General features: G+C 47.7%; 1 protein-coding gene and 1 pseudogene across 1 annotated transcript in view; both read left to right on the top strand.

The window, feature by feature from the left end:
- LOC140853111 (uncharacterized) overlaps positions 1-16,448 on the top strand; it is a 19,150-nt gene extending 2,702 nt beyond the window's left edge. Inside the window, exons 3-9 of the mRNA XM_073247208.1 lie at positions 13,534-13,549; positions 13,811-13,873; positions 14,031-14,123; positions 14,222-14,369; positions 15,264-15,397; positions 16,245-16,344; positions 16,438-16,448. Coding sequence (XP_073103309.1) covers positions 13,534-13,549; positions 13,811-13,873; positions 14,031-14,123; positions 14,222-14,369; positions 15,264-15,397; positions 16,245-16,344; positions 16,438-16,448 — 565 coding nt within the window. The remainder of the gene's footprint in view (positions 1-13,533; positions 13,550-13,810; positions 13,874-14,030; positions 14,124-14,221; positions 14,370-15,263; positions 15,398-16,244; positions 16,345-16,437) is intronic.
- LOC105056318 (probable apyrase 7) lies at positions 13,204-22,783 on the top strand (annotated as a pseudogene).
- The last annotated feature ends 270 nt before the right edge of the window (positions 22,784-23,053 follow it).

The following is a 23,053-nucleotide window of genomic DNA, read 5'->3' as shown; positions in this document are numbered from 1 at the left end:
TTAATTTCTAGTTCCGTATGAGCTTTTGTTGTAATTTATGAAAGTTTGTTGATCAAATAACTTGAATATAAATTGAGGTCTGAAGAGGCCAACTGGATAGTTGCTAAAGTTATTGGGTTGTGTTGCGGCCAATCGCCTCGTCGTCCGATCGCCGGGGAGCGTGCACCTGCAAAAGGAAGTCCGCACTGACCGGAGGCGGCTCCGGCGGGGACCCTCCGATGGTCAAGTCAGAGAGGTGACTGGGCAACAGTAAAATGCAGACAGAGAGCTCTGAGAGGGAGAAAGAGAGAGGAGCGAGCCTGCGTATGTGGGAGAGACGGGCGGATCGACCTTTTGCACTGTTGCCTTCCCCGGTATATATAGTGGAGCGCGGTATGGCGCCGTCATTAATGGCGCGGACAAGTGAGGAACTGTCAACTCACTGTAGGCTGTCAGAGCCGCCGTGAAAACATCATGTCGCCGTGTAGCCGTCTAATCACCAGGGTTGACCCGGCTCTCGGCGGGACAATACCCCTAGGTAACTGTGCCGCGTGTCCGTGTCAGAGCTGACAACGTCTGGCGGCCGTACGGCGGTTGGTGGAGTCGGCCGACCCAAGGTCGGTGGCCATCAGAGTGGCGTCGGGCTCCTCCGTCGGTCGGCGAGCTTCAAGTGGGTCGGCGACCGGACCTCTGGGTTCAGTCGGTCGGGAATAGACCATGGAATGGCCGTGGTTAGCCGCTGATGGCGTCCGTTGGCCTGCCGCCCGACTTACGATCGGCCAGTCGGAGTCGTTCGTCGGGCCGTCGGTTAGTCGGTCGGGCCGCTAGCCGGTCGGGCCCTCTGATGGTCGGTCGGCCGGTCGGTCGGGGCCCCGAGGTCGGTCCCTCCGATAGTCGGTCGGTCGGTCGGTCGGTATCCCCCAACAGTTGCCCCCCTCCACTCCTAAGTCGGGTGGAGAGCTGGCCGGTGCCTTCATTCGGGTAGCAGGACCGGACGACTGGGAGTGGATTTGTCGCATGTGCAGATCCGACCGTACCGCCGGCTGATCCGTTGTCTGACACCTCACGAACCCCGAGAGATCCGAACGTCTAGTCGATGCCAGAAGTCGCGCCGGCGTCCGGTGCCGGACGCCGCGTCTTGTCGTCGCCAGCCGTCACGTCGGTGTCAGAAGATCGGGTGCCGGACGATACGGCGTCAGTCGATCGGATTATTCGGCGCCGATCGTGGGTGAGGCGTCCCATCGGGAACGCGGACCGGCGCGGGCGGCCGACTGCGGAGCCAACCCCCGCGCGCCGCGTGTCAAGGTGGTTGGCCGGCGCCCGCTCCGGCATTTAATGCGGGCGGTGCGGGCGTCCCGGGGCGATGCGCGCCGGATCTTTAGCCAATCGGCGGGCGCCACGCGTCGCGCATCTGGAGGACTTTGGTCGGCGCGGGAGCATCTCGGCCGTCGGTCGGCCCTATATATATAGGACCTCCCGGACCCTGACCCACATTTGCCATTTGCTGGGGAAACTCTGTCCGGGCGATTTCTCGGTCGTCGCGGGCAGAGCTTTTCTCTACCTCCGGAGGGTCCATCGGGTTCGTGGTCCTCCTTCCCCTTCTTGCTTTCTTCTCTTCTTTCTCTTCTTTCGGTTCCTGCATAATGACCAGGAAACCGACTCAAGGAGCTCGGTCGGGGAACCCGACCGACGACACCCGATCGGCTCCGGAAGATGAGGCCTCCTCGCTTTCGGGGCCGAACGTCGATCAGCTTCGGGAGCATTATCGCATCCCGGAGCAGTTTCGGCTCTATGCTCCAGGGGCCGGCGGTCGGGTCAACCACCCTCCGCCCGGCGACCTGGCGCTGTATGTTGAGGACCTTCGTGCGGGTCTTCGACTTCCGATTCCGGAGTTCGTCCGGAATCTACTTGATTACTACGGACTCTGTCCGGCGCAACTGGCGCCGAACTCTATCCGGCTAATCATTTCTTTCGCGCTGTTGTGTCAGCTCTTGCCGACCAACCCTCGTGTTTCCCTCTTCCGGGCCTTCTTTGTGCTCCGACCCCACCCTAAAGCCCGAGGGTGGTGGCTCTTCAATCCCCGGAAGGGTCTTGCTTTCATAACCGGTCTTCCATCGTCCATTCATGGATGGAAGAACCAGTTTTTCTTTGTTTCCTCTTCCTCCTCTTGGGGCTTTCCTTCTCGCTGGGGTGTACCCCGAACTGAGGCCAACGACAACAGTCGGGTCGACGTGGACGACCGGGAGGACTTCCACCGACTCAAAGATATGTCGGTCCCGAAGCAGAGGGAGCTTGTTACCGAGCAAGCTCTCTATGATGCTGGCCTGAGTCTGGTCCCCCGAATAGGTATCGTCCGATTCCCCAGTTTTTTCTTTTTATTCGGCTTTAGGGTAGTTCTGGTCCGGCCTCTGACATTGGTAGGTTTTGCAGGGACACCGTCGAGGATGAGGCCGACCGACGCCGAAATTCGTCATTTTGCCGCCGCGAGGAAGAGGCCAGCGTCGGGGGCTGGCCCTTCGCGCCCTTCCAAGAGACCAGCTCCAGTTCAGCCGACCGTGGAAGCGTCGGCGACCGAGGGGTCGGAGCCAATCATAGCCCTTGCGGCTCCGACCGTCCGAGTCGAGGAGAGGCCGACCGAGGAAGTGGCCGAAGGGGTGTCGGCGGTTTCGCCGCCACGGGTGGAGCCGGATGACGTTCGGGAAGCCGAACATCGTCCGGAGGCGTCCGCTGGCGCAACGGGGGGCGCCGGGTCGAACTCCAGCGTCCCATCGCTGCCAGCCCCGTCGGTCGGGGCAGCTGATCGGGGGAAAGCCCCGATGGAGCCCTCGGAGGAGGAGAGGTCAATGCCCCCCAGCGCATACTACCCTGAGGGTGCGTCGGCCTTGGCCGACCATAACCTTGCGAGGAGGTTGTGCCAGGGGATCCTCCTCCCCACCGACGTTCAGTCGTTGCGGTCTCGGCAAGTGACCGAAATGTTGTCGCGGTTCTACCCGTCGATGGTGGAGGTAAGCTTCGCGTCACCTTTCACTTTAGAAGAATTTACATTTGCCACATAATTCTGACAAGGCTTCTTTCCGTCGGCAGTTGATCTTCACCATGTCCGAGCTGGAGGCCGGATACTGAAGGTTCGGCGACGTTCGGGCGGCCTTCAAGGAAAGGTCGGCAGCGGCCGAGGCCGAGAGAGGGAGACTGGTCGACCAACTGCAGGAGTCGGTCGATCGGGAGGCCAAGTTGACGGACGAGGTCTCCCGGCTCATGGCCGAACTAAAGTCGGCCAAGAAGGAGGCCAAGCACAAAGGTCGGGTAGTGCGTCGTCTTCGACGCGAACGGGACAGTGCCACCTCCGAACTCCAAGGGGAACGCGAGCAACTTCGGGTCAGCCTGGGGAAGCTCGCGGAAACCGAAGAGGACTTGTCTATCGCCCAAATCGACGCCGAAATTGCCAGGGCCGAGGCGGAGTTGGCGAAGGAGGAGCTGGCCCACACTGAGGACGAGGCACGGTCGGCGAGGGAGTCGGCCGATCGTGCGGTTGAGGACTTCCGGGCCTCCGACCGGTACAAGGAGGAGATGCTCGAATCGGGCTTCGCCTCCTACCGGGTCGGGTTCGAGGATGGTCGGGATGCCGTCCATGCCTTGTACCCGGAGGTGGACGTCAGCCGAGTCATCCCGCTGTTCGCCGAGGAAGGAGCCGAAGAAGAAGGAACGGAAGAAATGGCCGACCATCCGTCGGGAGGCGTCATCGTGGTGGAGGAAGCCGTCCCGGAGCAGGTGCCGGCCGAAGTTCCTTTATCGACCGAAGCTCATCTCTCGACAGCCGATCAATCGTTGCTTATGGCCGAGACGCCGATCATCCCTGATCCTCCGTCGGTCGAAGAGATCGATCAGGACGGGTGATCGGCGCCGCCGACCATCTTTATTTTGTCTTTTTTGAAAATACATGTAATCGGGCTTCGACCCGACTTTGTAATGTTTTTTGATCAATGAGTGAAATTGTCTTCTCTTTTGCTTCTTGTCTGCAATGTTTCTTATCGCTGTAATGTCGAACCCTAGTCGCCAACTTAGAGAAGTCGCCAACTCGGGCAAGTCGGTAGGACTTAACCGGCTTGCATAGCTCCGAAGTAGCTTGTGTCCCGACTTTAGGTCGGTTTCCGAAAATTGTAGTCGCCGTTCGGGCGCATCTGTCAAGTAGGGAGCCGACCGAACCTAGTGAAGGTTCGGCGGCCGGACCTCCGTAGATGCACTTAGCCGGTCATCATCCGGCGCAGTGTCGGGGGCATGATAGTAAGTCGGGTTTCGCGTCTTTTGACAGACGGTGGCAAGCCGAGTGTCGTTCAGCCGGCCGTAGGTCGGTCGGCGAGTAGTGGGTGCGACTAAGGTCGCGTCATGTGATAGACGGTGGTAAGCCGAATATCCCTCGATCGGCCGTAGCCTGGTCGGAATGTCGCGGCAACAGCCGCGTGGGCTTTTAGCCTTTCTTCGGTCGGGGCCCGATCGATCAGTCGGCCGATGGATATGCCCGAAAATTCGACCGTAGAAGGAGTATAAACTCCCGTCATCGTAGATGCATCGGTCCGTGTAAGGGGCCGAAGTGTCGTCGGTGCCAGGTCCGCGTGATGCGTCGGGGCTGAGCGCCGATCAGTAGTCGAAAGGTTAGAACTCCGATTTTTCAAACCGAACTTGTATTCCAACGATTGAATTACAGAATTCACTGGTAATACAGCTTCAAGTTGTCGGCGTTCCAAGTCCGGGGAATGGGCTTCCCCTCAAGGGTCTCCAGCCGGTAAGCCCTCGGCCCGAAGGTGTCAGTAACTTTGTAGGGTCCTTCCCAGTTGGGAGCCAACTTCCCTTGGTCCAAGGGCTTCGACACCTCCGCCTTCCTCAAGACTAGGTCGCCAGGTTTAAAGAGCTTTAGTCTGACCTTGGCATTGTAGTACCGGGCAACCCTCTGTCGGTAGGAGGCCATTCGAATTTGAGCCTCATCTCGTAGTTCGGGGAGAAGATCTAGGTCGGCTCTCCGGCTTTCGGAGTTGTCCGGCTCGCGGTACTGCTCGACCCTTGAAGATGGCAGGCCGATCTCGAGCGGGATCACGGCTTCTGTCCCGTAGGCCAAACTGAACGGCGACTCTCCGGTTGGGACGCGGGGGGTCGTTCGGTAAGCCCACAGGACGGAGCCCAGCTCGTCGACCCAGAGGCCCTTGGCTTCGTTCAGTCGGGTCTTGAGTCCATGGAGCAAGGTTCGGTTCGTCACCTCAACCTCACCATTGGACTGTGGGTGCCCGACTGAAGTTAGTCGATGACGGATGTGGAACCTGGCGCAGAAGTCCTTGAAGTCTTGGTTGTCGAATTGCCGCCGTTGTCGGTGATGATGGTGTGCGGCAATCCGAACCTGAAGATGATGGACTTTTGGACGAAGTCCTCCATCTTCCGCTCGGTGATCTGCGCCAAGGGCTCGGCCTCGACCCACTTCGTGAAGTAGTCGATGGCGACAACGATGAACTTCCTTTGGCCCGACGCCGGTGGGAAAGGGCCGAGAATTGACTCCCCACTGAGCGAAGGGCCATGGACGATAATGGGAGCGATTTGGCTGGCCGGTTGGTGCTGAATATTGGCATACTTCTGGCATGGCTCGCACCTTCGGACCAACTCTGCCGCATCCTTCCTCATGGTCGGCCAGTAGTAGCCCTGTCGCAAGACCTTGAAGGCTAAGGACTTGCCCCCCAAGTGATTCCCACAAATTCCTTCGTGAACCTCTCGGAGAGCGTAGTCAGCGTCGGTCGGTCCCAAGCACCTGAGCAGAGGGAGGGAGAACGACCTCTTGTAGAGTCGGCCGTCCATGATCACATATTGTGACGCCGACCATCGAAGTCGCTTGGCCTCCGCGGGATCTTCGGGACTGGTCCCGTCGGACAGGTACCGGACGATCGGGTCCATCCAACTTGGTTCAGACGTTAGCTGCTGCACTTCTTCGACCCGATCGATGCTCGGTTGTTGGAGGTTTTCGACAAACGTCCGACCCAAAGAATCATAGGCCGACGTTGCCAACCTAGAGAGAGCGTCGGCACGGGCGTTCTCCATCCTGGGGACGTGGGAGATCTCGAAATGCACGAAGCGGGCCACGAGATCCTTTACCTTCTGAAGATACTTGATCATGGTCGGATCCGCGCCTCGAAGTCGCCCTTGACCTGCCCCACGATCAGCTGAGAGTCGGAGAATGCCCGAAGGCTGTCGACGCCCAATTCCTTCGCCATCCTCAAGCCCGCGAGGAGTGCCTCGTATTCGGCTTGATTGTTGGAGGCCTTGAAGTCGAACCGGAGGGCGTATTCGGTGACTACCCCATCCGAATTCGTGAGCAGGAGCCCGGCCCCGCTTCCCTGAGCGTTGGAGGCTCCGTCGATGTGAAGTACCCAGGTGGAGATCGGGTCCGGCTCAGAGACCGAATCTCGTCCCGGGCCTTCAGCTCCCGACCTCTGGTCGGTCGTCGGGCATTCGGCGATGAAGTCGGCCAAGACCTGAGCCTTCAAGGCAGGCCTTGGTCGGTACTGAATGTCGAACTCGCTAAGCTTCATTGCCCACTTAGCGAGCCGTCCGGATGTGTCGGGTCGGCGCAGTACGGCCCTCAGGGGCTGGTTGGTGAGTACCACGATGGCGTGGGCCTGGAAGTATGGTCGGAGCCGTTGCGCGGAGACGGTCAGGGCGAAGACCATCTTTTCCGTCTCCGAGTATCTGGCTTCGGCGCCGTGGAGCACTTTGCTGATGTAGTAGATGGGCTGATGGGTTCGGCACTCGTTTTCCCGAACGAGCACCGAACTGATCGCCTCAGAAGATGTGGCCAAGTAGAGATACAAGGTCTCCCCGATCTGCGGCTTTACGAGCAGCGGCGGGGAAGCCAAGTACCTCTTCAGGTCTTCAAAGGCCTGTTCGCATTCATCCGACCAAGAGAAACCGTTCGCCTGGCGCAGGGTTTTGAAGAACGGGAGGCACCTTTCAGCTGATCGGGAAATGAATCGGCTAAGAGCGACGATTCTCCCGTTCAGTTGTTGGACCTCCTTCTTGGTGTTCGGATGACGCATGTCGAGGATCGCCTTTATTTTCTCAGGGTTGGCCTCGATCCCCTCTGAGAAACGAGGAATCCGAGGAACTTCCCCGAGGTCACCCCGAAGGCGCATTTGGTCGGGTTGAGCTTCATTCGGTGTCGTCGAAGGGTGCGGAAGGTCTCCTCGAGATCCTGAACATGGTCCGGGATCTGCGTGCTCTTTACCAGCATGTCGTCCACGTATACCTCCATGTTACGCCCGATCTGGTCTTTGAAGACCTTGTTGACGAGTCGCTGGTAGGTGGCGCCGGCATTCTTCAATCCAAAGGGCATCACCCGATAGCAGTAGAGGCCCTTGGGGGTCACGAACGCGGTGTGCTCCTCGTCTTCAGGCGCCATCCGGATCTGATTGTACCCGGCGAAGGCGTCCATGAAGCTGAGCAGTCGAAATCCGGACGTCGCATCCACCAGCTGGTCGATCTTCGGGAGTGGAAAGCTATCCTTCGGGCATGCTCGGTTGAGGTCGGTATAATCGATGCAGATCCTCCATTTCCCGTTGGCTTTCTTGACCATGACGACATTGGCGAGCCAATCGGGATACGTGGATTCCCGAATGAAGCCCGCCTCGAGCAGTTTGTCCACTTCTTCGTCAATGGCCTTCTGCCTCTCTGGGGCGAAGGACCTTTTCTTCTGCCTCACCGGCTTCATTGTCGGGTCGATGTTGAGTCGGTGAGTCATTGTTTCCGGAGGGATGCCCGACATATCTGCTGCCGACCATGCGAATACGTCGGCGTTGGCCGTCAGCAGCTCCGCCAGTCGGTGGCGTTCGGCGTCGGGCAATTGAGACCCGATCCAAACTTTTCTGTCGGGATTTTCTCCCACCGGGATCGCCTCGAGCCGCTCGACCGGCGAACCCCGCTCTTCCTCCTCCCGTTGATCCAGTTTGTCAATTGTCAGGGGACCCTTTGTCTCGTCGCTTTGGGCGGAGATTTGAAAGCATCGTCGGGCGAGCTGTTGATCTCCGCGCATCTCCCCGACTCCGTTTTTAGTCGGGAATCGAACAAGGAGATGGTACGTCGAGACGATCGCCCGAAGGCGTTCAGTCCGGGTCGCCCGAGTATGGCGTTGTAGGCCGAAGGAACTTGGACGACCGCGAAAATGAGGGAGGCCGTTCTTTGCCGTGGTTCGGTACCGACCGTCACGGGCAGGGTGATTTCTCCTTCTGTCGTGACGGTGTCTCCGGCAAAGCCGATCAAGGGCGTGGAAACCCTACTGAGTCGATCAGTCGGTAGTCGCATTCGGGAGAAGGTCGAGTAAAACAAAACATTTGTCGAACTTCCATTATCAACAAAAATTCGTTTTACATCATAATTGGCTATTGTCGCCGACACAACAACAGCGTCGTCGTGGGGAGTCCGGATGCCCCGAACGTCGTCTTCCGAGAAGGTAATCACGTCGTCCGGGCGCGGCTTTTTCGTCGGCTCTCCTCCTGCAGACGTCCCCGGGCCCAGCCGCTTGGAGATCATGTTGATGACTCCAGCCGTCGGCTGGTTAGTCGGTGCCTCTTCAGTCGGCTGGGGGCGTCGATCGGCAATCGGTCGGGTCGGCGGACCCTTTCGAAACTTGCCGAGATACCCTCGGCGGATGAGATTTTCGATCTCATCCTTCAACTGGATGCATCGCTCGGTGTCGTGGCCGTGGCTCCGATGGAACCGGCAGTACTTCCGATGGTCGAGGCCCTTTGCCTTCAGAGGCGGAGGCCGTCGCAGGTATTCTTTCCCTTCGATCTCCATCAAGATCTGCGCACGGGGAGCGGAGAGAGGAGTGTAGGAGTCATACCTGGGACGCACCGACCTCGGAGTCTGTCGGCGGGGTGATTTTTGGATTTGTCGGGGTGGAGAAAGCCGACTACCGGCCGGGGGCCTGCTGGGTTCGGCGGGCTCCCGACCTTTTCTTCGCTTCTCCTTCGGACCCCTGGGCTCGACCAGGCGTCGGTCGGACGCTCCTTCGTCCGCGCGCATATACTTGTATGCGCGCTCCAGTAGCTCGGCGTATGTTCGGGGGAGGGTCTTGTCCAGAGAATAAGTAAATCGGGACGACCTCAGGCCCCGCTTCATGGCTGAAACCGCCATGTCTTCGTTGAGGTCCCGGACCTCGAGCGTGGCCGCGTTGAATCGCGCCACGAAGTGTCGGAGCGCCTCGTTTTCCCCCTGCTTGAGGGAGAAAAGGCTATCCGACGTTCGCGGCGGCTTTCGGCTGGTGCTGAAATGGGCCACGAACGAGTGCTCGAGCTGCGCGAAGGAATGGATACTGCCCGATCGAAGACCGGAGTACCAAGCCCTGGCAGCCTTGCGAAGTGTGGCGGGGAAGCCGATGCAAAACAGAGCGTCGGTTGCCCCTTGAATCGTCATGAGAGCTTTGTAGCTCTCGAGGTGGTCGACTGGGTCGGCGGAGCCGTCGTATGGCTCCACGTTCGGCATTTTGAACCGACTGGGAATCGGCTCATCGAGGACCAGTCGAGAGAGAGGCTGGGCGGTCTGGAAGTCGACGTCGTTCGAAGACTTCTGGCCGTCCATTTGCAGTTGGGCGAGCCGGCGGTCGATCTCCTCGAACCGTCGCTCGTAGTCGTCCGCTCGTCGATGCTGGGAGACCCCAGGAGTGGAGCCTCCGGAAGACTCTGAAGGAGAGGCCGACGGTGTGCGCGGCCGCTTTTCCTTCCTCGCCCGTTCCAACGGGGAAGGAGAGGGCCGCTGGGACCGTCGGTCGTCGCGCCGAGGTCGACCCTCCTCCTCCCCGTGGGAGCGCTGTTGGGAGTGCTCGCCTGGAGGCGGCAGGGGTCGGCGCGACCGTCGGCGGCTGCTCCTGGAAGGCATAGGTCGGGCCGCCGGTTGTTGCTGGAGGCTTTTGACTGCGTCGGTCAGTACGGTCATCTGCCGTACATGGCCGCAATCTGCGCCTCCGTAGTCACTGCAGGGCGCGGAGAGCTAGGCTCCGCCGCCGGTGGTGGTGGAGAGGCCTCTTCCCGGCGGGAAGAACGCCTTGCCGACCCAGTGATTCTCGATCGTTGAGCTCTTGTCTTTGTCATGTGTCCCCTACCTGGCGCGCCAATCTGTTGCGGCCAATCGCCTCGTCGCCCGATCGCCGGGAAGCGTGCACCTGCAAAAGGAAGTCCGCACTGACCGGAGGCGGCTCCGGCGGGGACCCTCCGACGGTCAAGTCAGAGAGGTGACTGGGCAACAGTGAAATGCAGACAGAGAGCTCTGAGAGGGAGAAAGAGAGAGGAGCGAGCCTGCGTATGTGGGAGAGACGGGCGGATCGACCTTTGCACTGTTGCCTTCCCCGGTATATATAGTGGAGCAGGTATGGCGCCGTCATTAATGGCGCGGACAAGTGAGGAACTGTCAACTCACTGTAGGCTGTCAGAGCCGCCGTGAAAACATCATGTCGCCGTGTAGCCGTCTAATCACCAGGGTTGACCCGGCTCTCGGCGGGACAATGCCCCTAGGTAACTGTGCCGCATGTCCGTGTCAGAGCTGACAACGTCTGGCGGCCGTACGGCGGTTGGTGGAGTCGGCCGACCCAAGGTCGGTGGCCACAGAGTGGCGTCGGACTCCTCCGTCGGTCGGCGAGCTTCAAGTGGGTCGGCTACCGGACCTCTGGGTTCAGTCGGTCGGGAATAGACCGTGGAATGGCCGTGGTTAGCCGCTGATGGCGTCCGTTGGCCTGCCGCCCGACTTACGATCGGCCAGTCAGAGTCGTTCGTCGGGCCGTCGGTTAGTCGGTCGGGCCGCCAGCCGGTCGGGCCCTCCGATAGTCGGTCGGTCGGTCGGGCCCCGAGGTCGGGCCCTCCGATAGTCGGTCGGTCGGTCGGGCCGCCAGCCGGTCGGACCCTCCGATAGTCGGTCGGTCGGTCGGTGGGTATCCCCCAACATATATTAATACCGTACTGTAGTGATTACCGGCCAATACGGGTCCCAATACTAATCCAAGGGGTTTTGATTATATCAAATTGCTAGGAAGAACTCTAAGAATAATACGTTGTTGTACTTTTTTTTTTCTTCTTCCAGTTATTAAAAAATCTTTAAAGTTTGCATTCAAATAATCTTCTAATTAATAGCTTTTAGGGTGAAAATCTAATATTTTTGTTCTCTCTATGTGCACCAAAGAATGTCAGGTAATTGATCCCATTCATGGTTTTTTTGTAAAAAAATCCATACCAGCAACATATATGATTTTTTAAACAATTCTTTCTCTCTTTTTTTTTTTTTCTATGCTATCTAGAATCTCTATTTTATTATATTTATATTTTTCATATATTTCTAAATATGTGCCTTTTCCAGATTTACCATACATTTGAATATTTCAAAAAGGAAATAAACGTTACTAGGACTATGTTTCTCTTCCTCTTTTTCCTTTCCTATGGACTTCTCTGTTTCTTTCAGCTATGACATTTGGTTCAAGAACATGAATGAAATCAAGATCTAACCTCTAATAGGGTTTGCAATAGGTCTCTATAAGTTGGTTTTTAACCGGTTGGATCAAATAATATTTTGATTAATCTGATAAAAGGTTATTTCAATAATTTGAATTTAGCTTAAATATAAGTACACTTATATTCAACTGCGAAGGAGTTGCAATTAAACTTGAACATAATAAAAGTTTGTCTCGGTTTTTAATTGAAGGCTACTTTAAGTCGAATTAGATATAGACTTGATCTAAAATTTCTTAACAATCTCTTTTTCTTTTATTTTTTGATAAATCGTGCTTTATCTTGATGGTCACATCCCTTAATTTCAAGAACTAAATAATCCATATTTGAATTTTGGATGGTGTATCCAAGTACTTGAACTTGCCTATTATATTTGGGTGTGCCCCTCCATTACGAGTAAAATAATATCACATACTTAAATTTATTAGCACATACAATGCATGATGTATATTTAAAAATATGAAAGTAAACTTAGATTTAAAAGTAACTAATATAAAAGTAAATAAAGAGTAAAATTATGCTAACAAAAATAGGAAATTTGATATCAATAAATGAAAATGGGCATGGACTCTTATATTTGAAATTTTTATTTGCTTGTTTATGTCTATACATTGCTAACATATCTTTTTTTTTTATATCTTTTGTCCACAAAAGAAAATAAATCTAAGAAAGCACAAATAAAGTATGGGGCATAAACTTTACCAAGTACAACAAAGTGAGAAATCCATTCAATTTGATTTAAATACAAAAAGCCTTTATGAAAACTAAAAGTCACAAATAATGAAATAAAAATTTATTATAATAGTTTAATATTGAGAAAAATCAAAAATAAAATATAGTAAATTATGCAAGTTAGTAATGATCCTTAGAGGGCATTTAGTAGCATGTAATTCTAACAGGATTACATGTAATTTATAACAGATAAACAGATTACATTGTTTGTTTCGTTACTTTCACAGATAATGCTTCATTACATGTAATGCAGTATTATCTCAAAAAGAGATAATTTGATTGTCTAAAAGGAGGTGGCTATGTAATTATATATAATCTTACAATCTTGCAATTTTGGAATAACATAATGTTAGAACCAAAATATCTTCATCAAAATAAATTATGGATAATCTCAGTTGGTGAAAATAGAAAAGAAAACATAATGGGTGATATCACGAAAAATGATTAATCTCAAAATTAAGTTATTTCTTTAAAAAATAAATAATAATCAATAAGTTAGTATGAGAATATTTTAGAAAAATTAATTTATATTTCATGTAATCTAAATTGTATACTAAATATTGCAATATAAAATTTTCTATAATTTTACAACAATATTATTACACATATCAAACACTATAATATAAAATTTTTTATAATTTTATCAAATAATTATATTTTTTTTACAATCATATTATCATAATAATATTACCTATGCAATGCATCAAATCTCATCTTAAACAAAAGATGCTATATAAGGTATACGTTAGATGCAAAGAAGATACGTTAGGGACCCAAAGGCGAACCCCGCCCAAAAGATACTATATAGGGTATACGTTAGATGCAAAGAAGATACGGTGGAGAGCAGAGGCATAACAGAGACCTCGCCCTAGGGACCCAAAGACGAACCCCGCCCACCAACGATGGTTTGGGTCTGTTTTGGTTTCACGTCTAGATCGCCGTAAGGCTGCTCTCGGTCTAAATCTTTTCACTTTTTTCCTACTCCTACTCCCGTCCTCCCCCCATCGATCACCAACCCATCTCTCTCTCTCTCTCTCTCTCTCTCGACCAGCTGCGCGGACGGTCGCTGCCCGTGCTCCCCTGCCGCCGGATTGATCCAAAGGCACAGGTCAGTCGTCGTTCTTCAAGGATTCGCAAAAACGACAATGTTCTTTTCGTTATCCCTTCAAGTTTTTGCTTTGGTCCAGGATTTGATCGACGGTGCCTCTCGTTTTGTTTGGTTGGAGTTTGGTTCTAGAGATTACTCCTCTTTAGATCTCGAACGTGATTTTTACGTTGAGATGTGTTCTGGGTAATGCAGGGCGGCCCTTGATCTGGTTAGTTTTTTTAGTAATGGAGGGATAATTCGAATCTGCAGTGTACTAATGGTATTCAGAAGAGCCTTTTTGTTGATAAGAGGATTGAGAGACCTAAAGATGAATTCTTTTAATAGGTTTCTTGGATTTAGGGAGAGTGAGATTGGATACAGTATTAGGTAGGATACAGTACTAGATAGCCTTGTAAGTTTCAAATTTTGGATGTGAATTGGATTTTGGTTAGAAGGCACATCTGCTGATCTTTGCGAATGTGATCCATAGCTTGGGCAAAGGAATGTTCTAGGTTTTGCAGTAGCAGTTCTGGGATACATTGGATCATTGATGGTATATGAAAAAAGAGATCAAAGATTACATGTTATCATTTTCAGTTTAGTTTTCTTAGGCTGCGTATGAGCGGGGAGTTTGGGAATGGCCTGGGATAGCATGAAACAGAAGGATGGTGGTGTAAGTTCACAGCTGGGCTTTGAGACATATCTGGCAGGGATTCATGCTAAGGAGGGAGAAAACCGCTGACAGGACAGAGGAGGAAAAAGTATGGTGGTGTCGAGAACAAAGAATTATGATGAAACAGATAGTAAGCATTGTTGGTCGTTTCTTTTTCCTTTTTTTTTTTTTTCTTTTATTTTTTTAATAATTTTTGCTTCAGCATTTGAATTTTGTTGGGAATAGTAGTGCTTAATGTCCTCACCTTGGCGAGGTGTGGTAGTGGCGGACAATGCCGTGGCAGAGATGCTGCCTGAAGGTGTTACACTCGTAATTGGAAAGCTGACTGGGTTTTGTACTGAATGTTACCCGAGGGATTTATCAAATCAACAGTTTTGTGAGTATCGAGAGATGCAAAAATGATTGAATTGAAATTTGTGGCTAAGTTGTATCCTGCACTTAATGTTAGCTCACTCAAAAGTGGGAGTACAGACCTTTAAGATGCATGTCCCATGACTTGTTGGTCAAGAAGAATAGGTAGAAGGAGGAGAATTTACAGCATTTGACTCATATAGTGCCAATCAATATTTTAAATCCCGAATAGATAGCGGGTGTCCCGGCCATCCCGTCCCATTTTGTGGAAAATAGGACTGGTACCGGGATAGGGGTGGGACTCTAAAATCCATCCATCTGGGAAAAGAAGAAGAAATGGGAATAAAAGGAAGGAAAAAGGACGAAACAGAAAAGAAATGAAGGAATGGAGAAGGAAACAGAAAAGTAATGAAGGGAATGAAAATGAAAGGAGACTTAGAAAGGAAGGGAGAAGAAAAAGAAAGGAAGGAATGAAGGAAAGAAAGAAGCCGAAAAGAAAACAAAGAAAGGAAGGAAGGGAGAAGAAAAGAAAGGATGACAGGAAAGAAAAAAAAAAAAGGAATCAAAGAAAGGAAGTAAGGAAGAAAAAAAAGAAAAAGGTAGAAAAGAAAGAAACAAAGTAAAGAAGATGGGAGAGAGATAGAGGGTACTATCGTAATGCTTGACCAGATAGATGCCCAACAGCGGCTTGATAGCAGGGCATTTCTTTCCTTGGAAAAATCAGGATACCTCCGTCTTGTAGGATTTAAGACATTGATGTCATTGTTGTCCTTTGGCCCATGACTCCATGGTCATAGCATCATGTATATGATGTTCTAAGAAATACATTTTTGAATGGAATGTACCATTTCCAATGGGTGATGAGTGATTTTTGGACAAAATGGACATTCATGCTGATGCTTCTTGATGTGATTAACAGGGAAAGTGAAACAGCAAAGTATTGAACTGGCTATAGCTAAACATACGTATACTCAAGCATGGCACCAAATCTACATGATTATGCAATTCCACATATGTGTGCTGATGAGAGGGCCTTCACCATGTTGGAGGGAGGTAGTGGTGGTAGAAACAGTTAAGAGGGTTGTCAAACAAAGAAATAAAAGGAAAAAGAAATTAGAAAGTTCATAATTATGTGATACTTCATACATATGTTATGCATAAGTGTGCTAATGAGAGGGGCTCATTATGTTGGAGGGAGTTAGTGGTGGCATAAAACCTTAAGGGGGTTGTCAACAGATAAGTAAATGGAAGAAGCAATTAGAGAGGTAAAATAAATGAATGGGGCTTAGCTACATAATTACATGATAATTCATGCATGTGCCGATGAGATGGGCTTCATTGTGTTCGAGGGAGGTAGTGGTGGCATAAACTCTTGAGAGGGTTTTCAACAAAGCAATAAACAGAAGAAATAAAACTAGAAAGAGAATAAATAGATGAAGGGACTGAACAACTGATAGCTTGCCATCTTTTCTAAGACAAAGGTTGGAGTTGACACTATTTGATTATGGTAGTGGATTACAAGTTCTGGGCTCATAAATGCTATAGACCTGTGATCAAGATATGTATACTGGATACGCTAGGAGCAGTGTGCTAAATCTGGAATAGGAGAAGGCCTAGATTTCAGGTTCCAGACTCGATAAGGTTTATGGAATCTAGGATTAGGGTTTTGGATGAAGAGAATGTGCTTAAGTAGAGTTCACTAATTAGGGAATCTTTTAGACATACCATTTTTCATGACTTCTTTTATTCCAACTGCCAATCCAGCATTAGTTCTCCACTAGCTAGCCTGGCAAGGGAAGTGAATTAGGCAATTTAACCACTCAAGAAGAAATAAAAGTTGCTTTTTCTTTTTCAGGAGACAATGTTTATGCCTCAAATTATGATGCCTGCATAAACTTAGGTTGTTGATGTGCTGATGTCAGCAGGTGAGGGTGATAAGGTAGATGAAGGTGAGAGAGAGCAGTTGAAACTATTTGTTGATAGCCTAACCATGAGAGCTTGTTTGTATTTGTTCCAGTGGCCTTTTGTTGATTTTTGAATTGAAAATGGAAAGTTCTGTATGCTATGTTTACAAATTTGCACTATATTTGCAGCACTTTTATGATTAGCCTTTGAACCCAAGGATAATGGAAGCTCATTTTGATAAGCTGCTCTGTGTGGAAAGTGACACCTCTATTGAGTTTATGGAATAGCCAGCTGCCACCTGAGACTCCTCCTTGGTGTCTCATCCATATTCTCATAAGAGAGAATTATATCATCTCATTTCTAATAACCTGTTCCATGATGGAAATGACACCTTTATTGAGTATATGGAGTAGCCAGCTGTCCCCTGATGCTCCCTCTTGGTGTCTCATCGATATTCTGATAAGACAGCATTACCTTCGAGGCGTCTAACTGCTATTTGAACAGTTAGATTTCAAATTATTGCTTGAGTACTCAAAATATAGAAATTAGGCTTTCTTGTGAAATTTATGTTACTTGATTTATGCATTATGTTGTTCTATGCTTGTAATCCATTGTTTGACCAAAATATTATATCTGATGGTTGGTTCACTATTATTGTTTACTTCTCTGAGTGGCAGTTACAGGTGCATTCTTGGAAAAAATTTTTAACCTTTTAGATTGCATTATTATGTACCAACGAATAACTCTTCTAGTCAAGCACTATTAAACTTTTGCTTGTTTGACAGAGCATTTATTTACTGTTCTGAATGCTATCAGGAATTTGAATTTTATTCATGCTGTTTGTCATTTTTTTTAGTCACTGCTGTTAGTATTTTACTGGATAGAGGAAATGCTGATAATATTTTGTGCCACGTGTCCCGATTCATTATTTTTTTCAGACATACAAATACGAGTTTCTGGAATTTCTCTAGACGATTTATCGAGTGAAGAAAATCAGCTTGTGACAAGTGCAATCCAACAAGATTCCTAGTTTCTCCATGTAATTTCTTGTCCTAGCATGCCAAAATCATAGTCTTGGCTTCACTCAACCACAAGAGAAAACCAGCATGCGGCTTTCATCATCTCTCCATGAACTGCCAACATTCTTGAAAGTAAATCCGGTGGAGGGTGACATTGACCCTGAAACTGTTAGAAGTTATGGCCATGCAAAACCTCTTCGTGCTCTAGTGAGAGAGGGTGCTACTGGATATAGCCTTTCAAAGGAGAAGTCCTCTCTAGCAACCCCAACTAAAAGAAGGAAATGGATACGGGCAGCTGTAGGTGTTATTGCTATTCTCTTATTATTTTTATTCATTTACATATGTTCAAGATATCTCAGTACTTATTTGTCACATGAAACATCGGAGTATCATGTCATACTTGATTGCGGAAGTACTGGTACTCGAGTTTATGTCTATGAGTGGTCTATTAATGGAAATAAAGGCCGCTTAGCTTTACCTATTGTCTTGAGATCATTACCTGAAGGTCCGCAAAGAAAATTTAGTGCACGAAGTGGCCGTGCTTATCAGCGTATGGAAACGGAACCTGGTTTTCATAAACTTGTCCACAACGAAACTGGGTTGAAGGCTGCAATAATGCCACTTCTTCAGTAGGCTGAGAGACAGATACCCAAGCGCGCTCGCAGAAATGCCTCTCTCTTTCTTTATGCTACAGCTGGGGTTCGCAGGCTACTGAGTTCTGATTCTGAGTGGCTTCTGGACAGGGCATGGAATATTTTGAAAAGTTCATCATTTTTGTGTAAGAGAGATTGGGTCAAGATCATAACTGGCATGGAAGAAGCTTATTATGGATGGATAGCTCTTAATCATCATATGGGTATGCTAGGTTCGTCACCAAGTAAAAAGACATTTGGTGCACTTGATATGGGTGGTTCATCATTGCAAGTTACTTTTGAGACCGAGAAGCCAATGCATGATGAGACTAGCATAAATTTGAGAATTGGAGCCGTGAGTCATTATTTAAGTGCATATTCTCTGTCTGGATATGGACTAAATGATGCATTCGACAAATCTGTAAGCCATCTTCTCAAAAGGTTATCAGGCACTGCTGTCGCTGGCTTAAGTAATGGAAAACTTGAGCTTAGGCATCCATGTTTGCAGATCGGGTACAGAGAGGAGTATACCTGTTCTCGTTGTGCTACAATTAATCAAGAAGGAAGTCCTCTGATTGGAGGGAGAATCAGTTCTGGGCATGCTGGAATGGCTGGAATGGTTGTTGAACTGCTTGGTGCTCCTAATTGGGAAGAATGTAGTGCTCTTGCAAGAATAGCAGTTAATCTGTCTGAATGGTCTAGTACAAGTTCTGCAGTTGATTGTAAACTCAAGCCATGCGCTCTTGGTGATAATTTACCTCGTCCACATGGAAAATTCTATGCGATGTCTGGTTTCTTTGTGGTCTTTCGGTTTTTCAACTTAACTTCCAAGGCTACCCTTGATGATGTCCTAAAATTGGGTAAGGAATTCTGTGGGAAAACATGGGAAGTTGCAAGGAACAGTGTTGTGCCACAACCTTTCATAGAACAGTATTGCTTTCGGGCACCATACATTGCTTCACTATTAAGAGAGGGATTGCAGATCAAAGATAACCAAGTGGTCATTGGTTCTGGTAGTATTACTTGGACACTGGGAGTTGCATTAGCAGAGGCTGGACAATCATTGTCGAGCAGCATTGATCTTCAGAGCTATAAAATATTCCATACAGATATAAATCCATCTTATCTTCTTCTACTTCTTTTGGTGTCAATTATACTCTTGCTTGGTGCACTATCTTGTGTTAGCAAATGGACCCCAGGATTTTTCCAGAGATCATATCTCCCACTTTTTAGGAATAACAGTGCAACCAACTCAGCTCTCAATAAGTCATCTCCATTCGTTTTCCAACGATGGAGTCCCATAAATTCAGGTATGCTTTTCCAATAGCATGGTCACCTGCCCTGTTGTGATAACTTCTTGGTTCCTCCAAATAACTTTACTTCATGCATTGAGGCATTTGGTTTTCTTTGCATGTCTAATGATAAAGTGTACTTGTTTTCTTGATTTCACTATCTGAAGTTGAGCAGTGGTATGCCTCAAGTAGCAGCTGGTCCATGGATGAAACAAACTTACTAACCTTTTCATGTCGAAGGCCTTTCTTCTGCTTTGTTAAGAAAAAGGGGGCAACCTAGTGCATGAGGCTCTTGACATTGCTAGGTTTGGGGAGGGTCATATGTGCACAACCTTAACCTATTATGTGGAGAGGCTATTTCCTTGTTTTGGACTCGTGACAACCAGGGCACCATAGTCCAACCTTATTGTTGCGCCAAAGCTAGCCCTCACCTCTTTTGCATCATTACATGAGGAAAATCATATTTTCTGTCTTAGAAATGGGACCAAAGTTAGCAACAAGGTTTCTTTGAATACCGTCTGCTTATAAGGAGGTCTGATTTATCCATCTATGAATAAATCCTGTTTGCAATTGTGGGACTTTTTTCTGATAGGCCAACTGAATTGCCATGATAAATTTACCATTTTTTATCCATAAATATGAATTGGACATGTAGGGGCGGATGCAGGATTTTTACCCAGAGGGAGCCTGTATCAAATATTCAAATAATTAAAATTTATTGATATTTTTAATTATATGGGTGTATCGACATTTTATGTGCACCTGATTTTTTAAAAAAATGAAAGGAAAACCTATTCATTTGTGTTATAATGTGTGTAACTGGAACTTTTTTGTTTATTTGGGAGAGAAAGGTAAGAAAATCCAACATGCTTCATTCTTTTTACATAATAATAAAAATGTTTAAATAGTGAGAACAAAATTATAGAGATGGAGTGGTTTAGAGACAAGTTACAAAGATTGTTAAAACTAAATAACAAAATATGGATTGTATTTAAGGTGTTGTATATATGCAAATGAAATCAAAATTCTAGGGATTTATAATCCAAAGATGAGAGAACAAATTAACATGTATTCATCATAGTTCTTGGATCAAAAAAAAAGTTAAAAAATAAAAAATGGATTTGAAAAAATGAAGCAAAGACAGAAGAAAGAAGCAAACCTCATTGTTTCATGCTACAGGTTTCTCTGCTTTTTTACATCCTTTCTGTCCTCATGGCACTACCTTCTCCCAATCCTGGTTTCTCTCTCTCTCTCTCTCTCTCTCATTCTCTCTTATGAATTGTTCCCACTTTTCAAAACCAGATGGAAACTAATAGCTAATGATGTTTATTGCCCTAGGCTTTGCTTAGGGGAGTAACATAGGAAACAAAAAGATATCACACAAACATGGTTTCCTTATTTGGATGGATAAGGATTGTTTATTGCCCTAGGCTTTGCTTAGGGGTCAGACAACTCTTTCAAGCCAAATATCACGATCTAGAGAAGACCTCAGTGCTTCATTGGCAGAAGCCCATATAGTGAAGGTTTAACATATCTGTGCTGGTACTAATGAAATTGTAGAATTCCATTTCCATATAAATTCTAATTATACTAACTTCGAGATTTACTGATCTAAACTAGTATGTATAAATTGAATGCAAGCAGGAGGGTGGAGGTGGCATATATGTATAGGCTTAGGATTTTGGGGGGGCACTCTTATAGAACAGGTTTTTTGGATGCTGGGGGGCCTTGGGACCCTCTATCACCCCATTGATCCACCCATGGAAACATGCATGTCTAGTCTTCATATCCCCTAGCAAAGACTTTCCTTGCCCAAGGTGACCCTACCTAAAAATTAAGCTCTGTTTCTTGATGGTCGACGTTGAGTTGTTGACATGTCATGACAGTGCTCTCAATCCTCATGTGGATCTTCTTGACTTACATTTGTCATAAAGAAGTCCTCATTTTAATGGGGAAAAGCTTTTATGGATCTTGTTGACTTCCATTTATTCTAAAGAAGTCCTCATTTAATGGGGAAAAGCTTGGAGGGGGAGGATGAACATTGGCACATGGAATGAATATCAGAATATGAGACTGTACACTAACATACAATATGGCAATGCACGTGAACATGCAACATGGCAAATATTAGGAGTACAGGACATGGGACAGCTAAACACTAAGTGTATGCTATTCACCACCTTAATTATTCGTATGCACCTTATTTGTGGAATGTTTATGTTAATTGCATATTTTTCAGTTACTTGGACTTTTGATGAAATGGTTTAAAGAGTCTAAACTTTGCTTCCAATATACTCAACTAAGGAGGCAGTGAGACAAGCATCTAACATACCAACCAAGACACTCTTCCAGTTCGTTAGAATTCTGATTATAAGACAGCATTTATCAATGAAGTACATTGTATCTGTAGCTTGCCTTAGTTTGTCAAGAGAACATAATCATGATATATTCCATTAAGGCATGGATTAATATAAATTTCTACAGACAACTTATAATTAGGCTATAAACAACAGCATGTATGTAACGGTGCGAATATGAGCATTAGGTGATTTTCAGGTGCTCCATGACCCACGTAGGCTCCTTGGTCAATAGGCCTGGGACCCTAATAGCCTGTAGGCACACCCATTTCTGCCTGTAACAATTTCCTCAAAGTATCAGAAGTTTATCTCATTTGCGGATGCAAAGATGCTGGATGAGTCTGTGAATCTTTTGTTGTTATTTTCTTTCCTTTTCAAAACAAGAGCTCTACCGGTTAACATGTCATTTTTATTTTCATTCTGCAATAAGCATGAGTTATGTGGTATGCACTGGCAATTGCTATGACCCATACATGGTTTGATGAAAATTATTTGAATTTTTCCTTTCAGGCAACGGAAGAGTAAAGACACCACTTAGTCCTACTGTTTCTGGCTCTGAACAGCACCCTTTCGGCATGGGATATGGATTCGGTGGTAGCAGCATTCAGCTTATGGAATCGTCTTTGCACCCATTATGTGTTTCTCATAGTTATTCCTCTGGTAGCTTAGGTCAGATACAGTTTGGCGATGGAATGGGATCCTTCTGGCCACCTCACCGGGGTCAGACAACTCTTTCAAGCCGAAGATCACAATCTAGAGAAGACCTCAGTGCTTCATTGGCAGAAGCCCATATAGCGAAGGTTTAACATATCTGTGCTGTTGACAAGCTGGTACGGACCCTTAATTTTTAACAAGCCATGTATATAATAGCATAGAACTGTTAGATGTCTTAACCAACAAAAATTATTTCCTACACAAGGCATCATAAGAAAGATGGATGGAAAGATAATACTTATATAATGTTATTTATTGCCATTATCTTTCGATAGTACATTGAGAATACCATGAGAATTAGAGCTTTCAATTCATTTTCGAACACTCAAGATCCTCATAGGTTGTATATATTTTTTAAGCGATTCTGTTGAAGTAAGTTTCATGTTGTAACAAATCAGAATCTGTAAGACAATGTGCCCACCTGCATCACTGCAGCATATTCTTCTATACATCTCCTGCCCCAGGTGCTTGTGGTCCTCTTCAATTTTGTTTCCTGATGAAATGGAGATTCAGCAGGATGCCTTCTGTCCTTTTCTTAATTTTAACTACACATTAAATTGCTTCTTTCCCATACTTGCTAACAGAATTTTTTAATATTACTAATAGTAATTATTTGTCATCTATTCATCAGTATCATAGTAACATTGGCGAATGCCATTGCACGTCACTGCCATTTGATCATCACGGTGACAAGCATCAAGAGGGATGCCTTCCATTGGTTATGTTTTTGGAGTCATATGTCGCTTGTGTTCATGATTCCTCTATGATGGGCTTTCAGTACATTATTTTC

Source organism: Elaeis guineensis, chromosome 13 (genome assembly GCF_000442705.2).
Source record: "Elaeis guineensis isolate ETL-2024a chromosome 13, EG11, whole genome shotgun sequence".
Taxonomy (NCBI): domain Eukaryota; kingdom Viridiplantae; phylum Streptophyta; class Magnoliopsida; order Arecales; family Arecaceae; genus Elaeis; species Elaeis guineensis.
This window is presented reverse-complemented; position numbering and strand designations above follow the sequence as displayed.